Source organism: Phaseolus vulgaris, chromosome 10, assembly GCF_000499845.2.
Source record: "Phaseolus vulgaris cultivar G19833 chromosome 10, P. vulgaris v2.0, whole genome shotgun sequence".
Classification (NCBI taxonomy): domain Eukaryota; kingdom Viridiplantae; phylum Streptophyta; class Magnoliopsida; order Fabales; family Fabaceae; genus Phaseolus; species Phaseolus vulgaris.
Genome location: NC_023750.2, coordinates 8,989,240 through 9,007,581, shown reverse-complemented (window position 1 = coordinate 9,007,581; position 18,342 = coordinate 8,989,240). Strand labels below are relative to the sequence as shown.

The 18,342-nt window shown below is 36.6% G+C and overlaps 4 protein-coding genes across 4 annotated transcripts; 2 read left to right on the top strand and 2 right to left on the bottom strand.

The window, feature by feature from the left end:
* Nucleotides 1–130: 130 nt before the first annotated feature.
* Nucleotides 131–3,264, bottom strand: LOC137818537 (putative receptor protein kinase ZmPK1). The gene is made up of 2 exons (XM_068622025.1): nt 2,155–3,264; nt 131–1,846 (listed from the first exon to the last, which is right to left on the bottom strand). Exons 1-2 carry the CDS (start codon nt 3,092–3,094, stop codon nt 387–389), a joined length of 2,400 nt encoding a protein of 799 aa, XP_068478126.1. The 5' UTR covers nt 3,095–3,264; the 3' UTR covers nt 131–386.
* A 1,722-nt stretch (nt 3,265–4,986) lies between these two features.
* On the bottom strand, nt 4,987–6,396 carry LOC137814004 (uncharacterized). Its single transcript, XM_068616522.1, has one exon. It carries the CDS (start codon nt 6,394–6,396, stop codon nt 4,987–4,989), a length of 1,410 nt encoding a protein of 469 aa, XP_068472623.1.
* A 1,333-nt stretch (nt 6,397–7,729) lies between these two features.
* LOC137813996 (uncharacterized) lies at nt 7,730–11,019 on the top strand. The gene is made up of 2 exons (XM_068616511.1): nt 7,730–7,786; nt 10,492–11,019. Exons 1-2 carry the CDS (start codon nt 7,730–7,732, stop codon nt 11,017–11,019), a joined length of 585 nt encoding a protein of 194 aa, XP_068472612.1.
* On the top strand, nt 11,016–11,543 carry LOC137813985 (protein gar2-like). The gene has a single exon (XM_068616502.1). It carries the CDS (start codon nt 11,016–11,018, stop codon nt 11,541–11,543), a length of 528 nt encoding a protein of 175 aa, XP_068472603.1.
* Nucleotides 11,544–18,342: the final 6,799 nt, after the last annotated feature.

Below are 18,342 nucleotides of genomic sequence, written 5' to 3'. Positions count from 1 at the left end.
TTCAGAGCTTAATACAAAAATGGGTATCATAGTAAAACTATATCTTCAAAATTGTTGCCATAATTTTAAGGTTGAATATGTACGAAGTAACTAATTTTATGATAGAGTTGGAATCATACAACAGATAATGTTAAAGGAACAAAAGTGCATGTTGCAATTAATGGAAATATTCTGCAACTGTAACAACATACGGTTTACAAGCACTAGAATCTGATATACAACAGCAACACTAAACTTCACAACAAAAGAAGATTTACCACAAGGCACGAACAGACAACTTTTGATAGACTGAATCTACCAAAAAACGAGAGGAACTGGAACTGTGGATGACAAACAAGGTAGGTGAAACCATGGGATGTCTGGCTATTCTTTGTTCAAAACCATCATCAAGAATTGTGCTCGTGACTTTGGATTCTCTCAACAACATGACTCATGCTGGGTCTCACATCTTTCTCTTCCTCTACACATTCCAAAGCCACCGTTGCTAATATCTCCATTTCATTCCTGTCATAGTTTGAACCCAAAGCAGGGTCAACAATTTGATCCACCCAAGATGATCCTTTCCTCCTTTGCTCCCTCACCCATGTCACTAACCTCCCATGATTATGTGATTCTGCATCTAATGCAGTGATTTGGATACCTGCTGTTGGGCTCCTTCCCGTTATCATCTCCAAGACGACAATGCCATAGCTGTAGACATCCACCTTGGAAGTGATTGGCAAGTTGAAAAGCCACTCTGGTGCCATGTAGCCTCTTGTTCCTCTTATCCTCGAGAATGTTGAATTGTCGAGGTTGTTCCGGTTAAGTAGCTTAGACAAGCCAAAATCTGCTACCTTAGGTTGGTAATCAGAGTCGAGAAGTATATTTTGGGGCTTAATATCACAATGCAAAATCCACTCCAAGCATTCTTCATGCAAGTAAGCAAGACCCCTTGCAGTTCCGAGAGCAATGTTATACCTCTTAGTCCAATCAAGAACAGTTGAACTCGATGAAAGGTTCTGAGCTAAAGAACCATTCTCCATGTACTCATAAACCAACAACCTATACTTTCCCTCCGCACAAAACCCCAACATGCCAATTAAGTTCATGTGGTTAAGCCTTCCAATGATGCTTACTTCAGCCAGGAAATCACTTTCTCCTTGGTTTGCTACTTCATGTAGTCTTTTTATCGCCACAACCCGATCATCAGACAAGACACCTTTATACACTGTACCTCCACCACCCCTTCCAATCTCTTCACTGAAACCTTTGGAGGCTTGTTTCAATTCAGAATAACTGAATTTCCTAAACCCCGTCTCCGCAGCAAGAACATAGGCTTGTTTGTCTGCATTATTCCTAAACAAAAAACACCACACCATCAAGAAGCACAAAACCTCAATTCCTCCCAAGGCACTCGCAAACCACAGCATGAACCTCACCGATTCATTTTCTTTTTCTTCCACATACGGTCTTTCTAGTTCTTTCACTCCTCCGCTATTTCCCCCACAAACCAAACCATTATTGATGGGGTTCTCATAATCAAGAGACAAAGGTAGTCTCAGGAAGAATGATCCCGTGAAACCTGCTGAACGATGCCCATTCAGCAACTGTGTCTTCAGGTAGCACTGACTACCCAAACCACCTTGGTCTGAAAGACTATGCTGAAACCCTTTGCATTGGCACAATCGCAAGCACTGATTCACACATTCTTCGTAAGTGTGATTCGGATAGAAGCCATAGTCATATCCATAAAAATCAAATTCAGGTAAACCCACGAAACGAGACTCTTGCATAGTGTTGTTGCACCAAGGTTCAAAATTCGGTATGCAACCTAGAGTCCAGTCTTGACCATCAACCCATCTGTGACCTGATAGCATAAATTTCTCAATGAACACTACAGGAGAAGACAACCATATGTATAAACAATTATAAAGGGGGAAAATACGAAGTAAAATGAAGTAAATAAACTTATCTTGTAACTTCAAATCAACATATTCACTCCAACTTCTAAAGCAAAATTTGGTTTTAGAATATCCATGGGAAAAACTTACTTTATTTTAACATTAGTTGACGAAGAAGCTCAATGCGTTTTAACTTCTTATTTACCACTTTTAGTAAGAACTTTATTCAAAAAGACCCCAATTCACTGTTTCCTCTGCTACTTTCCTGAAATACCTGGAAGGCAGGAACACTTTCTTCCAATTGTGGGGACATTGGTGCAATAGCTGTTGGGTCCACAAATGCCATGAATAAAACAAGGTTGGGGGCGAAACAGCCCTGACACCACCCACTTCTCTTCTCCATCTATCATGGTGTACACCCTCACATTACCGTCATGATCCAGGGTCAATCTCCGCTGAAGCACCGTCCCGTAATCGATCGTTCTGAAAGTGAAGTTGTCGGAAGAAAGCACGGCACCCAAATCATCAAGCAAAGCAACCCTGCTATCATTGAAAGTAGATCTGCCGTTGCCATTACCGAAGTTGTTGCTCTGAAGCCAAGCGTAAGGCCAGAAAACGCTGGAAACTCGAGGGCCCTGGTACATAAGGCGTAGAACATTCTCGAAGTCGAAGAAGAGCTTGTAGAAACCGGAGGAGTGGTTGCTCCCGCTTCTCGAGGAAACCAGGTTGGTGCTCCCTCTCAGAGGCTGATTTGGAAGAAGCGTGTCGGTTGGGAAATCGAAGCTCTGCCACAAAACAGCGTTGTCGGAGGAATCTTCGAGGAGTACAAGGTTGCCGTTGTCGTGCAAACGTAAGTGGACTTGTTTGGATGTGGTGGCGGTGGCGGTGGACCAGACTTGGAACTGGGCGGCGTCGGTGAGTACGAGGTTGCCGGATTTGTGAAGGGAGAGGGTGGAGCGTCTTCCGTTAACGGGGTGGTCCCGGTTGGCGATCCAAACGAGGGTGTTGGGTGAGTTGGTGTACCATATTGCGAAGCAGAAAGCGTTGTGTCCGACGGCGTAAAAGCCTGCTGTGAATGTTGGTTTGGGTGATGACACTATCACGTCTTCTTTCAACTTCTCTACGGAGAGAGACAAGGAAGATGAAGCATGCAAGTTATGGAACAATATCAGAGGAATTAGAACACCCAAACACAATGTTGTTGAAGATGCCATTACTGGATTTTCTCATGCTATGCTTTGCTGTTTTATGATGGTGGGGTTAAAGTGGTTGAAACGAATCAATAAATAAATAAACAGAAAGAAAGAGCAATGAAGTTGAAAAGGAGGAGATATGCAACTTGGGCTATGAATTGATGGGTTTGAAGATGAGCCTTGGCTGGACTGAGTATAATGAATATAATATCTTAATTTAAATATCAAAGACTACGTATAATTAATTAAGCACATATAATATTATTTTACAAAAAGTTTTATAATATATAATATATGAAATAATTCTATAAAAATTTATAATAATCATTCATTGATGTACCGACCAGTCCTCGATCATCGACTTTAGCGACGAACCTCAAACATCGCATGCCGGATAGTAGAAGTGAGCCACGTCAGGTAGACTCCAGACGCACATATCAGGGTATTGGTCAGTCTTCGGACATCGGTGCCATAGACATCGACATCAAAGAGAGACATCAGACATCGGACATCGGTGTCTGATAGTAATAGTGGGTCATGCAAGGTGGGCCCTAGAATTATACTAAGTTACCAGTTAAAACATCATATATGAGGAAAGCCTAAGTCACGAGAGATCCATGTAGGTGGTGTGTATAGCGCATTCAAGCACGACACGGGTAAATAGTCCTTGGAGGCTGATATGAATCCAAATAGAAATGACAATAAAATTGAGAATTTAGGGTTACGGAACGGAATAAATTCAAAACAGTAACAATAGAAACCTGGATAAAGGAAGGCGCCACAAACAAAGTTTGATAAGCCTAAGGATGATCGCCACAAGAATTGGTGGATTCTTGATAAGATCGCAAGATACAGGGAAAAACCCTAGCAAAGAAACACTCTCTAAAATTGTCAAAATATCCGTCCCTATTCTGAGTTTCAACAGTGTATAAATTACAAAGGTCTTTTCTTGTTTGTAAGAAAATAAGACGATACTACAATCCTTATATTTCAAGAATGATCATTTGTCCCAGTGGTTAGGTTGATACTCTGTACTTGGCCCTGAGTTCAAATCCTAACTCCTAACTCCAAACAAAATAATAATTGTTATTTTATTTTAATATTTCAATCTTGTTGTGCGTGGCCCTTGGGCTTGGATGTTCGCATCAAAGCATTTCTTTCCTCATGTGTTTAAGGAATATATTGGAGTTAAAGGATTTAAGCAAACTCAACATGATGTAAACATAATTAGTTCAGCACACAAATGTTCCTCATGTAATTCCAAACTAGTGCTTTAGATCAAGATGTCATCAAAATACACCACAAAAAATTTGCCCAAAAATTCTCTCAAAACATAGTTCATTAATCTCATAAAAGTGTTTGAGGCATTTGTTAGCCCAAATAGCAACACACGCCAGTCATACAATCCATATTTTGTTGTAAAGACAGTTTTCCATTCATTCTCATTCCTAATCCTAATTTGATGGCAACCACTTCTTAAGTCAATTTTTGAAAATATACAACCACCATACAATTCATCCATTAAATCATCTAACCTGGGAATATGGTGTTTATACTTAATGGTAATGTTATTGAGTGCTCTGCAATCTGTGCACATCCTCCAATAACCATCATTTTTAGGCACCAAAATTACTGGAACAACACATGGGCTCATGGTCTCTTGTACCCATCCTTTGTTCATCAATTCTTCAACTTGAGTTTGGATTTCCTGCAAAACACAATCAACACTAGGAAGAAAATCAATTTGGTTAAAATGGTCAGCAACCAAAGTGTTGTTTTTGCAATAAGGTAAATAAAGAGGTTTTCTAGAAAGTAGCAACTTCTTCACTTCATTCACTTTCAGTAATCCACTCATTTTTCTCTCATGTGTTTCTATCTTTTTAAGTGTTTCACTCTTGCTCTGTTTAGGTGTTTCACTCATCTATCTTTTCTCTCAATTTGATTTGATCCTCACACACCTCTCTAGGAGATAATGGTTTGAGAATGATCTTCTTATTATTCCGCATGAAAGAAATTTTATTGGTGAAACCATCATGAATAGCCTTGGTGTCAAACTGCCACGACCTCCCTAACAAAATGTGAGTTGCCTCCATTGGAACCACATCACACAAGACATTATCATTATATTGTCCTATGGATAGGTGCACCTCCACTTGCTTACTCACTTTCATCTCTCCATCTTCACTAAGCCATTGAAGCTTGTATGGCCTTGGGTGCGATTTTGTCTCCAAATTCAATTTGGTAACTAGTCTTGAGCTAGCTACATTGGTGCAACTTCCTCCATCAACTATGAGTGAACATATTTTCCCTTGAATGGAACATATAGTATGGAAAATATTTTCCCTTTGGGTTTGGTCCAAAGCTTGCATTTTGCTTCCCATAAGCTTCCGAATCATCAACAAATCACCCTCCAATGTATCAAACTCCACCTCTACCTCTTCTTTCTCTTCTTCACTTGAAGGTTCCCTGACTATTTGTGTCTTTGATAAACTGATCATATTCTTTTTTGTTGGACATTCTGAAGCATAATGTCCTCTTCCCAAGCATTTGAAACATTTTACCTCACTTGTTTTCCTTTTAGGTGGTGATTTATTATATCTATGAGGTGACTTCCCACTTGAAGATGTGACTGAACTTGAGGGAACTCCTTTATCCTTCATCGCCTTATCCTTCCAATTGAAATTTTTATTATTGTTAGAACTCCTCATGATTCCCTTCCTCTTGAGTTGTTGTTCTACTTGGTTAGCCTTGTGCAACAACTCTTTCATGTCAACATACTCTTGCAGCTCCACAAGATCCTTAATATCATGATTCAATCCATTCAAAAATCTTGCCATGATTGCTTCATTTTCTTCATTCTTTCCAGATCTAATCATGGTCACCTCCATCTCTTTAAAATACTCTTCCACACTTTTATTTCCTTGAGTCATTCTTTGAAGTTTGAGTTGCAAATCCCTATTGTAGCTTGTTGGAATATATCTCTTCCTCATAATCCTTTTCATTTCTGTCCAAGTTTCTACCATGGGTTCTTCATATCTAGTTCTGTCCCTTTGGTATTTATTCCACCAAGTTAAAGCATAAGCTGGAAATTCAGCTGCTGCCAACTTCATCTTCTGCTCCTCATTGTACTCATTGCAAGCAAACACATGCTCTACTTTAATTTCCCACTCCAAGTAAGCATCAGGATCACTTTTCCCATTGAATGTGGGAATATTTAATTTTATTCCATCAATTCTCAGAGTTCTTTGTTCTCCATCATTTTCTCTTCTCCTCCTCCTATATCCCCCTCTATTTTCTGGATTTACTTGTTGTGCTTGCTCCATTTGATCCAACCTCTCATGGAGTCCATCACTTTGTTATTTCATTATCCTTTCCAAGTGTTGTGTTAAGGCTTGCATCTGTAGTTGAGACAGTCCTCTATCTGACGGTTCCCCTGCCATGCTCAAGTAAACAGATTACAAATAACAATAAGTTTGGGCCTCACACCACTTTCTCACGTGTTTACACTCAACACTCGTGTTTCACACAATAAGTTTTTTTTCTAATGATCACACTTCCTTTTACCACTCTTTCTCTACTTAAGGTTCTTACAAGAATCAAGCAATCAATAATCCAGAATCACTTTCAAAAGTAGCAATTAGAATCAATTAAAAATAATAGTAAAGAACAAAATAGTGAAGAACAATTTCACTATCAACAAACAAGCAAAACAATTAAAAAAACAGCAAGTAAAAACAATATATAGAGAAAATAAAATATGTAGACAAGACACTTTTAGAACTTTTAACAAACACCAAGTATGCACTGAATAAGAACTATTTTTTTTTCTGTTTTTCTCTTGTTCTTTTTTTTTTCTGTTTATGCTTTTTTTTTAAAAAATAAAAAAAATTAACAGTACCGTGAACAGTGTCGTGAACAGTACCCCCCGTGAACAGTACGTGAACAAACAGTGTCGTGAACAGTACCGTGAACAGTAATGAGGGAAAAAAAATACAGGATGCATAATTATATTATGACTCAAACCTTTGTCCTGAATACCAACTGATATGAATCCAAATAGAAATGACAATAAAATTGGGAATTTAGGGTTACGGAACGGAATAAATTCAAAACAGTAACAATAGAAACCTGGATAAAGGAAGGCGCCACAAACAAAGTTTGATAAGCCTAAGGATGATCGCCACAAGAATTGGTGGATTCTTGATAAGATCGCAAGATACAGGGAAAAACCTAGCAGAGAAACACTCTCTAAAATTGTCAAAATATTCGTCCCTATTCTGAGTTTCAACAGTGTATAAATTACAAAGGTCTTTTCTTGTTTGTAAGAAAATAAGACGATACTACAATCCTTATATTTCAAGAATGATCATTTGTCCTAGTGGTTAGGTTGATACTCTGTACTTGGTCATGAGTTCAAATCCTAACTCCAAATAAAATAATAATATTATTTTATTTTAATATTCCAATCTTGTTGTGCGTGGCCCTTGGGCTTGGATGTCCGCATCAGAGGCGCTAAGGCCCGCTAGGGTTAGGGTTTCCAAGGGAAGTTGCATGCATGACATGTGAATACTTAGGGCACCCGCATAACAGATGGCGCCAGATTACGCTAAGATTGTGTAATAGCGGCGCAAGGACATTCTCCAAGGAACCCTAGACATGGGTAACAGAACAGACATTCTCCAAGGAACCCTAGACATGGGTAACAGAACAGAGGTAAACCCTAGTTTCAACCTATATAAAGGGCAGGGCGCTAAAAACCTTAGCAAGGTACACGATTTCTAAGACTGAAACTACTTTATACACTTAGTGTTTCTTTGCCCTAATATTGACTTGAGCGTCGGAGTGTAAACGGCCGTCAAGGCGCCCTTTGTCTTTGCAGGTGAGAGATTCTTCAACCAAGGAAGTTCGATTCTCAGGCGGAGATAGGAGGGACAGAGACTGTCGTTTGAGTCAACCAGTGAGAACAATTGACCATGTTGTCTTGACATATCCCAATATTTTTGAATCTAGCAGTTGTGGATCATTGAAAAATTGTGATATTTGAATTTTTTTTTAAATTAGTGTATAAATAGTAAACCCCAAATTTTAAAGTGTTTGTGTATTGAGATATAACATGATCCCAACTTCTATCAATTCCAGCTCACATAATAGTATCCACTACATCACATAATAACCACACTCATAATTTTCAGATTGTTTATTGCACTGCAAGTCAAAATAAAAAAATATAATTTAAATACCTTAAGGTGCATCCAAGTAAGTTTTTTCGCGTTTGCACTTCCCCTCCCACTCAACATGTTATATCCAGAATAAGCACTAAAATAATAAGATTTTATGTTATAACACATTATGTAATGTATAAGTAATAATAGATGTTAAATGAAATTGTTGTACCTATCTATAATGTGTTTAAAATAGTTAGGAGGTTTCTTATACAAGGAGCAAAACCATGCAACGATATGATCTTGAACATATATGATCAGTAGTTGCTAATGATGCATAATATATAACAAATTAGTTAGTTTCTCTTATTTCAATAATTTAGTATAACTTATTTAATGAATATGAACTTACTCATGGATATATGGAGAAATATAAATTTATTTTCCTCCATTCTTTAAGGCAGTGGTGATGTATGTTTGTGTTTTTAACTTTTTGTTACCCATTGATTGAATGTGTTGATGGTCTAAAAACCCATATGTATCTTGTTTCCACTCATGAAAACATAATCCACAAATATACCTAAACTTCAATAAGTTATTAGTAATATATATAATAAATAAAGAGTATAAATATTTTAATAATTGAACTTACATGATCCATAATTGCATAACTATTATGTTAACTCCCGATTTTTGAATACAAGGTCCAACAAATCAAACATGTGAAAGTACAATAATACATCACTATGCCTTCCAAAAATATTGGCATCCCATGGAACCTCTACGACGGTTGTATCTAAAGCTGTAGCAACTTCCACCAACATCAATGGAGAATGTTTTCTACTTTTACAAAGACAGTTTTTTCTTATGTTCCTACTACTCATCAACAAAAAACAAATAATATTGTAAAAGGGTTGGAACACCCCTCTGTGTTCCCTTTTTGTTCAATTTATTGATTGCCGATTAAAAAAAAGTTAGTATATTGTAGATCAAGGATGATCTTGAAGCTTTGATGTCTCCAAATCCATGGTGTTTGATGCAAGGCTGAAGTTGTTGCTTGTGTGGATAGGATCTAGGTAGATTAATGTGTAATCCACTCTTTGTTTCAATCTAAAACTGTTTGGAATCAAATCCTTTTTTAAAAAAGATTGTTTTATAAAGAAGTGGAAAAACAACCTGTTGTTTTATCGACTCAATCGGTTGTTTGACACTTAGTGGTTTTTGAAAAGGGTTTGAAGCTGTTTGACTTGGTTAACTTTGCTGTCAAACCAATTCAATCGGTTGTTTCGAAAATTCAACCGATTGTTTTTTGAAAATCCATTACAGAATTTCTGTTAAGTTTTCAAATCAGCTTTAAATGTTTTCTAATTGAAATAGGTTCCTGCTTTAAATGTTTTTAACAAACTTTTGGAGTATTTAAAAAGGTTGTTATGCGTTCCTCAAAAGTAAAACAGTTTTTAGAGATTTGTGAAAGTGTGAAAACAAATTTGAGTTTTCAAAATTTGCATTCAAGCTTTTGGATTTTCTCAAAGAAGTGGAATAGGATTGCTGTAATCTTTTGATTTGATCTTTCATCAGTTATAATCCTTTCTGTATCTCTTATATTTCTAAATATTGTTGTGTAAGTTCAGAATCAGAGGGTGTTCTGATTTTTGTGGTGATTATGTGCCAAAGGAAGTGTGTGACTTGAGGTGTTCAAAGTCACTTTTTTGGTGGTGTGTTTGTAATTTGGATTTTGATTGCATAGTAGATACCCAGTGATTTTTGGGGACTGAATGTAGCTCTTGGGATAAGAGTGAACCGGTATAAATTGCTTGTGTGCTTTTCTCTTGCCCTAAACTCATTTAAATTATGCTTTTAAGTTGTTTTTAACTCTGTTGATAAAAACAACCAGTTCAATCGCAAAAACTACCGGTTGATTTTATAATAATTAACTTAAACAGTTTTGTTTGATTGCTTTCTAAATTTCTGTATCTGTGATTCTGCATTGAATTTCATTATATCTTCAAAGTTTGCGAAAATCTTTCATAAACAATTCACTTTCTCTCTTGTTTAAGGCCATATATTTTAACAATTGGCATCAAGAGCTTGGTTCTTAAAAAATATTCAAGTTTGATCCTAAAAATCTTTTTCTTATGGCTGAAAAATTATCCTTTGGGGAGGGTGCATCAATAAACAGACAACATTTGTATTGTGGTTTGAATTACCAATTTTGGAAGATACGTATGAAGATCTTTGTTGAATCTCTTTATAAAGAGAGGAATATGGGATGCAATTGAAAATGACCCTTTTATTTCTAAGCTTGAAAATGATGGAGTTTTTATTGAAAAGCCTTGGTCCCAATGGATTGATGTAGAAAACAAAAGAGCAAAGTTTAATTGCATTGCAAAAAATATTATCACCTCTGCCTTAAATTCTGATGAGTTTTTCAAGGTCTTTCAATGCAGATCTGCTAAGGAGATGTGGGATACCCTAGAAGTAACTCATGAAGGAACTAACGATGTAAAGAGGGCAAGGAAACATACTATAATCCAAGAGTATGAGATGTTCAAAATGGTTAAAGTAGAATCGATTGCGGATGTGCAAAAGCGATTCACTCATATTGTCAATCAGCTCATGAGTCTTGGAAAGGTCTTTGACAAAGAAGAGTTGAATATCAAGATTCTCAAATGTCTTGATAGATCTAGGCAACCTAAAGTCACGGTTATCTCAGAATCAAAGGATTTGACATCTTTGACTACAACTTCCTTGTTTGGAAAGCTTAAGGAGCATGAGTGGAGATGAATAGACTAAACATTCAAGAGAGTGAAGATAAGCATGTGAGAAACATTGCTTTAAAAGCTGTCAAGCACAAGAATAATCAAGTTTCAAGTGATGAGAGTGAGGGAGAAACTCTTAGTTTGCTATCCAAAAAGTTCAACAAATTCTTGAAAAAGAACCGCAACAAATACTCCAACCAAGAGAGGTATGGCAACAAAAAATCTAGTGATTTTAATGCTAACAAATATACTTGTTATGGTTGTGGAGAACAGGGGCACATAAAGGCAGAATGCCCAAATAAAGAGAACAAAGAGAATAAGTCAAACAAGAAGGAAAAGAAGGAAAAAAAAAAAGCCTACATTGCTTGGGACGAAAATGATGTCTCTTCATCAAGCTCCTCATCAAGTGAAGATGAAGAAGCTAATTTGTGTTTGATGGCCAAGGAAGAGGATGATGCAAGTAGTGTAAGTTATTGTACTTCTTTAAATGCTGAAAATTATAGTCAACTTCTTCAAGCTTTTAAAGAAACACATGAGGAAGCTAACTGATTGACTCTCTTGAACAACTGATTGAAAGGTATGAATAACTGGCTTGAAAACAGAGTCAAGGCACTGGAAGAATAGTTGGAGAATTCAAAAACTGATTTTGAAAATCTAGAAATGCTTTACAAGAACTCTTCTTGCAAGTGTGACTCACTTGTTTGTGAAAATTGTGAATCTCTTGAAAAGAAGGTTCACTACCTTGAGAAAATTGTGGATAGGCTTTCAAAGGGTAAATCCAACTTTGAGATTGTCTTGGCATCTCAAAATTGTGTTTTTGGAAAAGCAGTTTTAGGTTTTAATCCACAGAGCAAGAAAAATGAGTTTTCAAAGCCTTTTTCAAAACTGTCATAAAAACAACCGATTGAAAAATCGAAACAACTGGTTTTTACATGTTTGTATTGCATGAAGAGAGGTCACTCAGTTAGATTCTGCAATATTAGGAAGTTTTATGTTCCTAAAGGAGTAATGAGATGGATTCCCAAGAATTCTTAGGTTCCTCATGATAAAGTTAATGCCAAAGGACCCACATTTGTAAGGGAACCAAATCTTGTTTCTTGAATTTCTCTTTTGTAGGTAAACTTGATGGAAAACATGGAGATGTGGTTGTTCCAAACACATGACTGTAGATAAATCTAAGTTTGTGAACATCAATTTCAAGCAAGAAGAACATGTGACTTATGGAGACAACAATAAAGGAAAGATTCTTGGAAGAGGCACCATTGGAGACAAGAACAACTTCTTGGTTCATGATGTCTTATATGTGGAAGGTCTCAAGCACAGTCTTCTTAGCATTAGCCAACTATGTGATAAGGGTTATCAAGTAACCTTCAAGTCCAACTCTTGTGAGATATGCCTACCCAATTCAAAGGAAGTAGTGTTGATTGGTAAAAGGATCAACAATGTTTATCTTTTAGATATCTCTTCTCCTACATCTATTGGTAGTCTTCTTTCAAAACATGATGAATCTTGGTTATGGCATAGAAGAATAGCTCATATTCACATGCATCATTTGAATAAATTGATATCTAAAGATCTTGTAATAGGGTTACCCAAACTCAAGTTTGAGAAAGACCATTTTTGTGAAGCATGCCAAAAAGGGAAACAAATTAAGCATTCTTTCAAATTGAAAAATATTGTTTCTACTTCAAAACCCCTTGAGCTGCTGCACATGGATTTATTTGGTCCTTCAAGAACCATGAGTCTTGGTGGAAACTACTATGCACTTGTTGTTGATTATGACTTTTCTATGTATACATGGACGTTGTTCTTGGAGTCAAAGAGTGAGGCATTCTCTGCATTCAAGAAGCTTGCCAAAAGATTGGCAAAATCTTGTTGCAGCAACATCATTACAATTAGGTGATCATGGAGGGGAGTTCCAAAATGAAAAATTCAGCACTTTTTGGGAAAAGCTGGGAATTTTTCATAATTTTTTTGCACCAAGAACTCCTCAACAGAATGGAGTAGTGGAGAGGAAGAACATGTCTCTTAGAGAACTAGAAAGAACCATGCTAAGTGAATATTCCTTACCCAAGTATTTTTAGGCTGATGCAATGAGCACTTCTTGTTATGTGATGAATAGAGTGCTTATAAGGCCAATCTTGAAGAAAACTTCATATGAGCTTTTCAATGGAAGGAAGCCAAATATTAGTCACCTAAAGGTGTTTGGATGCAGATGTTTCATTCTGAATAATAGGAAAGAAAATCTGGGCAAGTTTGATGAAAAAGCCGAAAATGGCATCTTCATTGGCTATTCTTCAACTAGCCATGCATATAGAGTCTACAATAAGAGACTTATGACTTTGGAGGAGTCTGTTCATGTGGTGTTCGATGAAATCAATCATACAAATCAGGGTTCTACAAAGAATTATGCAGAAGAAGATGAGAAGAACATCATTATGCAGAAATTGGAATCCTGTCCAGAAAAACAATCGATTGATTCTGCGAAACAACCGGTTGAAATTTTGCAACAGGAAGAGCTGCCAAAGGAATGGAGAATTCCAAGGGATCTTTCAGTAGAGAACATCATTGGCCAAATCCAGAAGGATGTTTCTACATGTAGTGTTGTCTTTAACTACTGCAAGCATATGACCTTTGTCTCCCAAAATGAACCAAAATCAATTGGAGAAGCTCTCAAGGATGATAAATGGGTAGCTGCCATACATGAAGAACTGCATCAATTCACAAGAAATGATGTTTGGTTTCTTGTTCCAAAGGATGACTAGATGAACATCATTGGAAGCAAATGGGTTTTCAGAAACAAGCTGGATGAATCTGGAGTGATAACAAGAAAAAAGGAAAGACTTGTGGCTAAAGGTTATAATCAAGAAAAAGGCATAGATTATGGTGAAACCTTTGCTCCAGTTGCAAGATTAGAAGTTGTAAGGTTGTTGTTGTCCTTTGCTTGTATGAGTGGATTCAAATTGTTTCAAATGGATGTTAAGAGTGCTTTCGTTAATGGAATCATCAATGAGGAAGTCTATGTTGAACAACCACCGGACTTTGAAGATCATCAACATCCTAACCATGTATACAAGCTGAAAAAAGGTCATGTATGGGCTTAAACAAGCTCCAAGGCAGTGGTATGAAAGGCTTAGTAACTTTCTTTTATCCAATGGCTATGAGAAAGGGATGATAGACAAAACTCTCTTTATCAAGAAGTCAAATTCTGAAATTATCTTGGTCCAAATCTATGTTGATGACATCATTTTTGGTGCTACCAAAGATAGTTTATGTGAAGAGTTTGTGGCTGCCATGCAAGGAGAATTTGAAATGTCAATGATGGGGGAGCTTTCATTCTTTCTTGGACTGCAGGTAAGCAATCCAAAGATGGAATTTTCCTAAGTCAATCAAAGTACTGCAAAGAAATTCTCAAGAAGTTTGAAATGGAAAGTTGCAAAGAAGCCAGCACACCTATGCCATCAAGTTGCTATATGGATGCTGATGTGGCTAGAAAAGAGGTAGATCAAACCAAATATAGAGGGTTGATTAGTTCCTTACTTTATCTCACAACAAGTAGGCCGGATATCATGTTTTTCGTGTGTCTATGTGCAAGATTCCAAGCAAATCCAAAGGAATCTCATCTCAAGGCTGCAAAACGAATTCTCAAATATCTCAAGGGGACAACCAATGTTAGATTATGGTATCCTTCTCACTCTCCTATACACTTAATTGGATATTCTGATTCTGCTTTTGCAGGGTGTAAGCTAGACCGGAAATGCACAAGTGGGACTTGTCACCTTCTTGGATCAAGTCTTATTTCTTGGCATAGCAAGAAACAAGCTTGTGTGGCTCTTTCCACTGCAGAGGCAAAACACATAGTTGTTGGAAATTGTTGTTCACAAATTCTTTGGCTCAAACAACAACTAGAAGATTTTGGTTTAAAGATTAGCAAGGTGCCTTTGCTTTGTGACAACACAAGTGTTATAAACCTCACTAAGAATCAGATTCATCACTCAAGAACAAAGAACATTGAAATCCGTCATCACTTCATAAGGGATCATGTGAACAATGGAGATTGTGAGATGAAATTCTTTGAGACAAGGTTGCAACTTGTTGATATATTCACAAAGCCTCTGCCAAAGGACAAATCTTTCTTTTTAAGAAATGAGTTAGGTATTTTTGATTCAAAAACTTTTTCTTAATTCTGTTTTTATCCCTTTCTTCATTCTATTTGTGAAGACAAATAGGGGAAGAATGTGTTGGTTTCTGTGTGGTGTATGCTGCTACTGCAAACTCTTATTTAAAGTTTTAATTTTTCTTAAAATTGTTTATGTTGCTGCTACACTCACTGGTTTGGCACTGTTTTTGGCTGGTTTTTCTACTCTTTTGGAAATGCAGAAAACTGGTTTGTGTGCCTTGGTAACCTGCTGTTTTATCTGCTTTATGTTTGCATAGTTTCTGTTTTGCAGGTGCTAATTCAGACTCAAACAGATCAACACAAGCAACCAAGGATTTGTCTTCATCAAATAGGAGGAGATTGTTTATCAAAGATGATCTTGAAGCTTTGATGTCTCCAAATCCATGGTGTTTGATGGAAGGTTGAAGTTGTTGCTTGTGTGGGTGGGATCTGGGTAGATTAATGTGTAATCCACTCTTTGTTTGAATTTAAAATTGTTTTAAATCCTTTTTTTGAAAAACATTGCTTTATAAAGAAGTGGAAAAATCAACCTGTTGTTTTATCGATTCAATCGGTTGTTCGACACTTAGTGGTTTTTTAAAAGGGTTCGAAGCTGTTTGACTTTGTTGACTTTGCTATCAAACCAATTCAATCGGTTGTTTCGAATATTCAACCGATTGTTTTTTAAAATCCATAACAGAATTTCTATTAAGTTTTCAAATCAGCTTTAACTATTTTCTAAACGAATATGCTCCTGTTTTAAATGTTTTTAACAAACTTTTGGGGTATTTAAAAAGGTTGTTATGCGCTCCTCAAAAGTGATAACTATTTTTAGACATTTGTGAAAGTGTGAAAACAGATTTGAGTTTTCAAGATTTGCATTCAAGCTTTTGGGTTTTCTCAAAGAAGTGGAATAGGATTGCTGTAATCTTTTGATTTGATCTTTCATCAGTTATAATCCTTTCTGTATCTCTTGTATTTCTGAATACTGTTGTGTAAGTGCAGAATCAAAGGGTGTTCTGATTTCTGTGGTGATTGTGTGCCAAAGGAAGTGTGTGACTTGAGGTGTTCAATGTCACTTCTTTGGTGGTGTGTTTGTAATCTGAATTTTGATTGCATAGTAGATACCCAATGATTTTTGGGGATAGGATGTAGCTTTTGGGATAAGGGTGAACCGGTATAAATTGCTTGTGTGCATTTCTTTTGCCCTGAACTCATTTAAATTTTGCTTTTAAGTTGTTTTTAACTCTGTTTATAAAAACATTCGGTTGAATCGCAAAAACAACTGGTTGATTTTCTGATAATCAACTTAAACTGTTTTGTTTGATTGCTTTCTAGATTTCTGTATCTGTGATTCTACATTGAACTTCATTATATCTTCAAAGTTTGCGAAGATCTTTCATAAAAAATTCACCCCCCCTCTTGTTTAAGGTCATATATTCTAACATATATAACATATTTTATATATAATCCTATTAGTGCAAAGATATACCATAGATTCTGATATAGGTCTGACGAGATGCCTAGATCAGGCAATGAAAGTATGTAATGCCTCTGCTACAATTGTCACCTCTGATGTTGGCACAGGAATTGCAACATCGTCATAAAGGACCTTCTCCATCGTGACCTTTATCAAATTAGAAGAAAGAGTCACATTGTGACCCCTTCGTAACACTTGCCCAGGGTCACAAATCAGGTGGAAGACTCATAATCAACATACAACTCACATTGGCTAGTTGAATCAAAGTCATCCCCTGGTGGATCAACCGTCGAACAACTCCCTTTTGTGATGACTCTCTTAATAGGAGGCGGGTCATTTTGTATCATAGCAGGTGGTTGTTGGGAGAGTCTTAAACCTTCCAACTGCTTTACAAACTCCCTATCCATCCACTTATTAAACCCTTCCATTAAGCTTTCTTTAATCTCTTGAGTAACCTTAACCTTTATCTGTTTCTATATTGTAGCAAATACTCCTGGCTAGATTCATTGAACGAATGTTCCTTGCATTGTGATGAGGGCCCAAAGTATGAGCGATCCCCACCCCATATCTAGCAACACGAACACGTCTAGGGTGCTCAGGTCGTCCGATAGCAATAATAAGAATATCCTCGCAACCATAAAGATTAAAATCCGCTTTGTTGTTTGCTCAACAAGAGAATCCTACAACAAATGAAAACAAATTGTCAAACTTCAACACACGTATTAAATTTAAAATAACACATACAAAACATCTTTCTTATAATTCATTCAGTTGTTCGTTGTGATTCCTTAGAAGTCCATGTCCCTGATTGCTTTAGACGGGCATTCTTCCATTTCTCATGTTGGGATGGTGGGGATGGAGGGTTCAAAGAATCTAAATTCCCTTCCTTAGTAGAAGCAGAACGTGCTTTAATCTTTTGTTGAATTAACTTCTGCTCTAACTTCTTAAAACTACCATGGGACAATAAGTGTGGGGTCTCATTACGCGCTTGATAGGATTGTGCTTTCTTCTGAACATCCTATCATCAACATTCAAAATTTAATAAAACGTTAATATAAAAACTACATCTAAATAAAACAGGTGATATTAACCTACCATTTCTCAGTTTGTTTAATCTGTACAAATTGCTACCAAGTTTCTTCATCAAGGAATATGTATTTTGTACAAGGATTTTATCCTTTCCTTGCACCATATATATAAGTTGTTCTCAATTTTGATTTAAACTGACAAAACTTAACACCCACTGAAGATAGAACCTTCGTTCTCAACTTTTACACATGGGATATCATAATGCGTCTACATTCCATACTTGGGATGATTAGTTCATAAAAAACATAAACAAACTTCAGATTGAACAAAGTGAAACAAACTTCAGATTGAAAAAAGTAAAAATAGTTACATACCAGAATATCCTACCAAATCATGTTTCTCTCGTGCTCGGTGACGTTATCCCAAGAAGGAATTAAGATAGAGATCCTTTCGCTAGCAACCACTCCGAGATAACTGCTAAAATTATGTGAATTTGGCCCACTGGCGACACCAATGTTGACATCAATAGTCAATGGTACTTTTTTACCTTTATTTATCTTAATACACATAGTTTTTAATCTAGTACGTCCTCTACAAGTTCTTGAACGAGGAACTTCATCATCAGTCATGTTCTTATTGTCAAACAAATATGATAAGCATTAAGAATTTGAAACATAATA

Excerpts from the sequence above, each read along its gene's own strand:
- LOC137814004 (XM_068616522.1), bottom strand. The coding sequence starts at position 6,396 with ATGGAGCAAGCACAACAAGTAAATCCAGAAAATAGAGGGGGATATAGG.
- LOC137813996 (XM_068616511.1), top strand. The coding sequence starts at position 7,730 with ATGGGTAACAGAACAGACATTCTCCAAGGAACCCTAGACATGGGTAAC. Across the intron at positions 7,787-10,491 it reads ACATGGGTAACAGAACAGAG|AGAGGAATATGGGATGCAAT; the intron begins GTAAACCCTAGT and ends CTCTTTATAAAG.
- LOC137813985 (XM_068616502.1), top strand. The coding sequence starts at position 11,016 with ATGAATAGACTAAACATTCAAGAGAGTGAAGATAAGCATGTGAGAAAC.
- LOC137818537 (XM_068622025.1), bottom strand. The coding sequence starts at position 3,094 with ATGGCATCTTCAACAACATTGTGTTTGGGTGTTCTAATTCCTCTGATA. Across the intron at positions 1,847-2,154 it reads AAAGTGTTCCTGCCTTCCAG|GTCACAGATGGGTTGATGGT; the intron begins GTATTTCAGGAA and ends TTATGCTATCAG.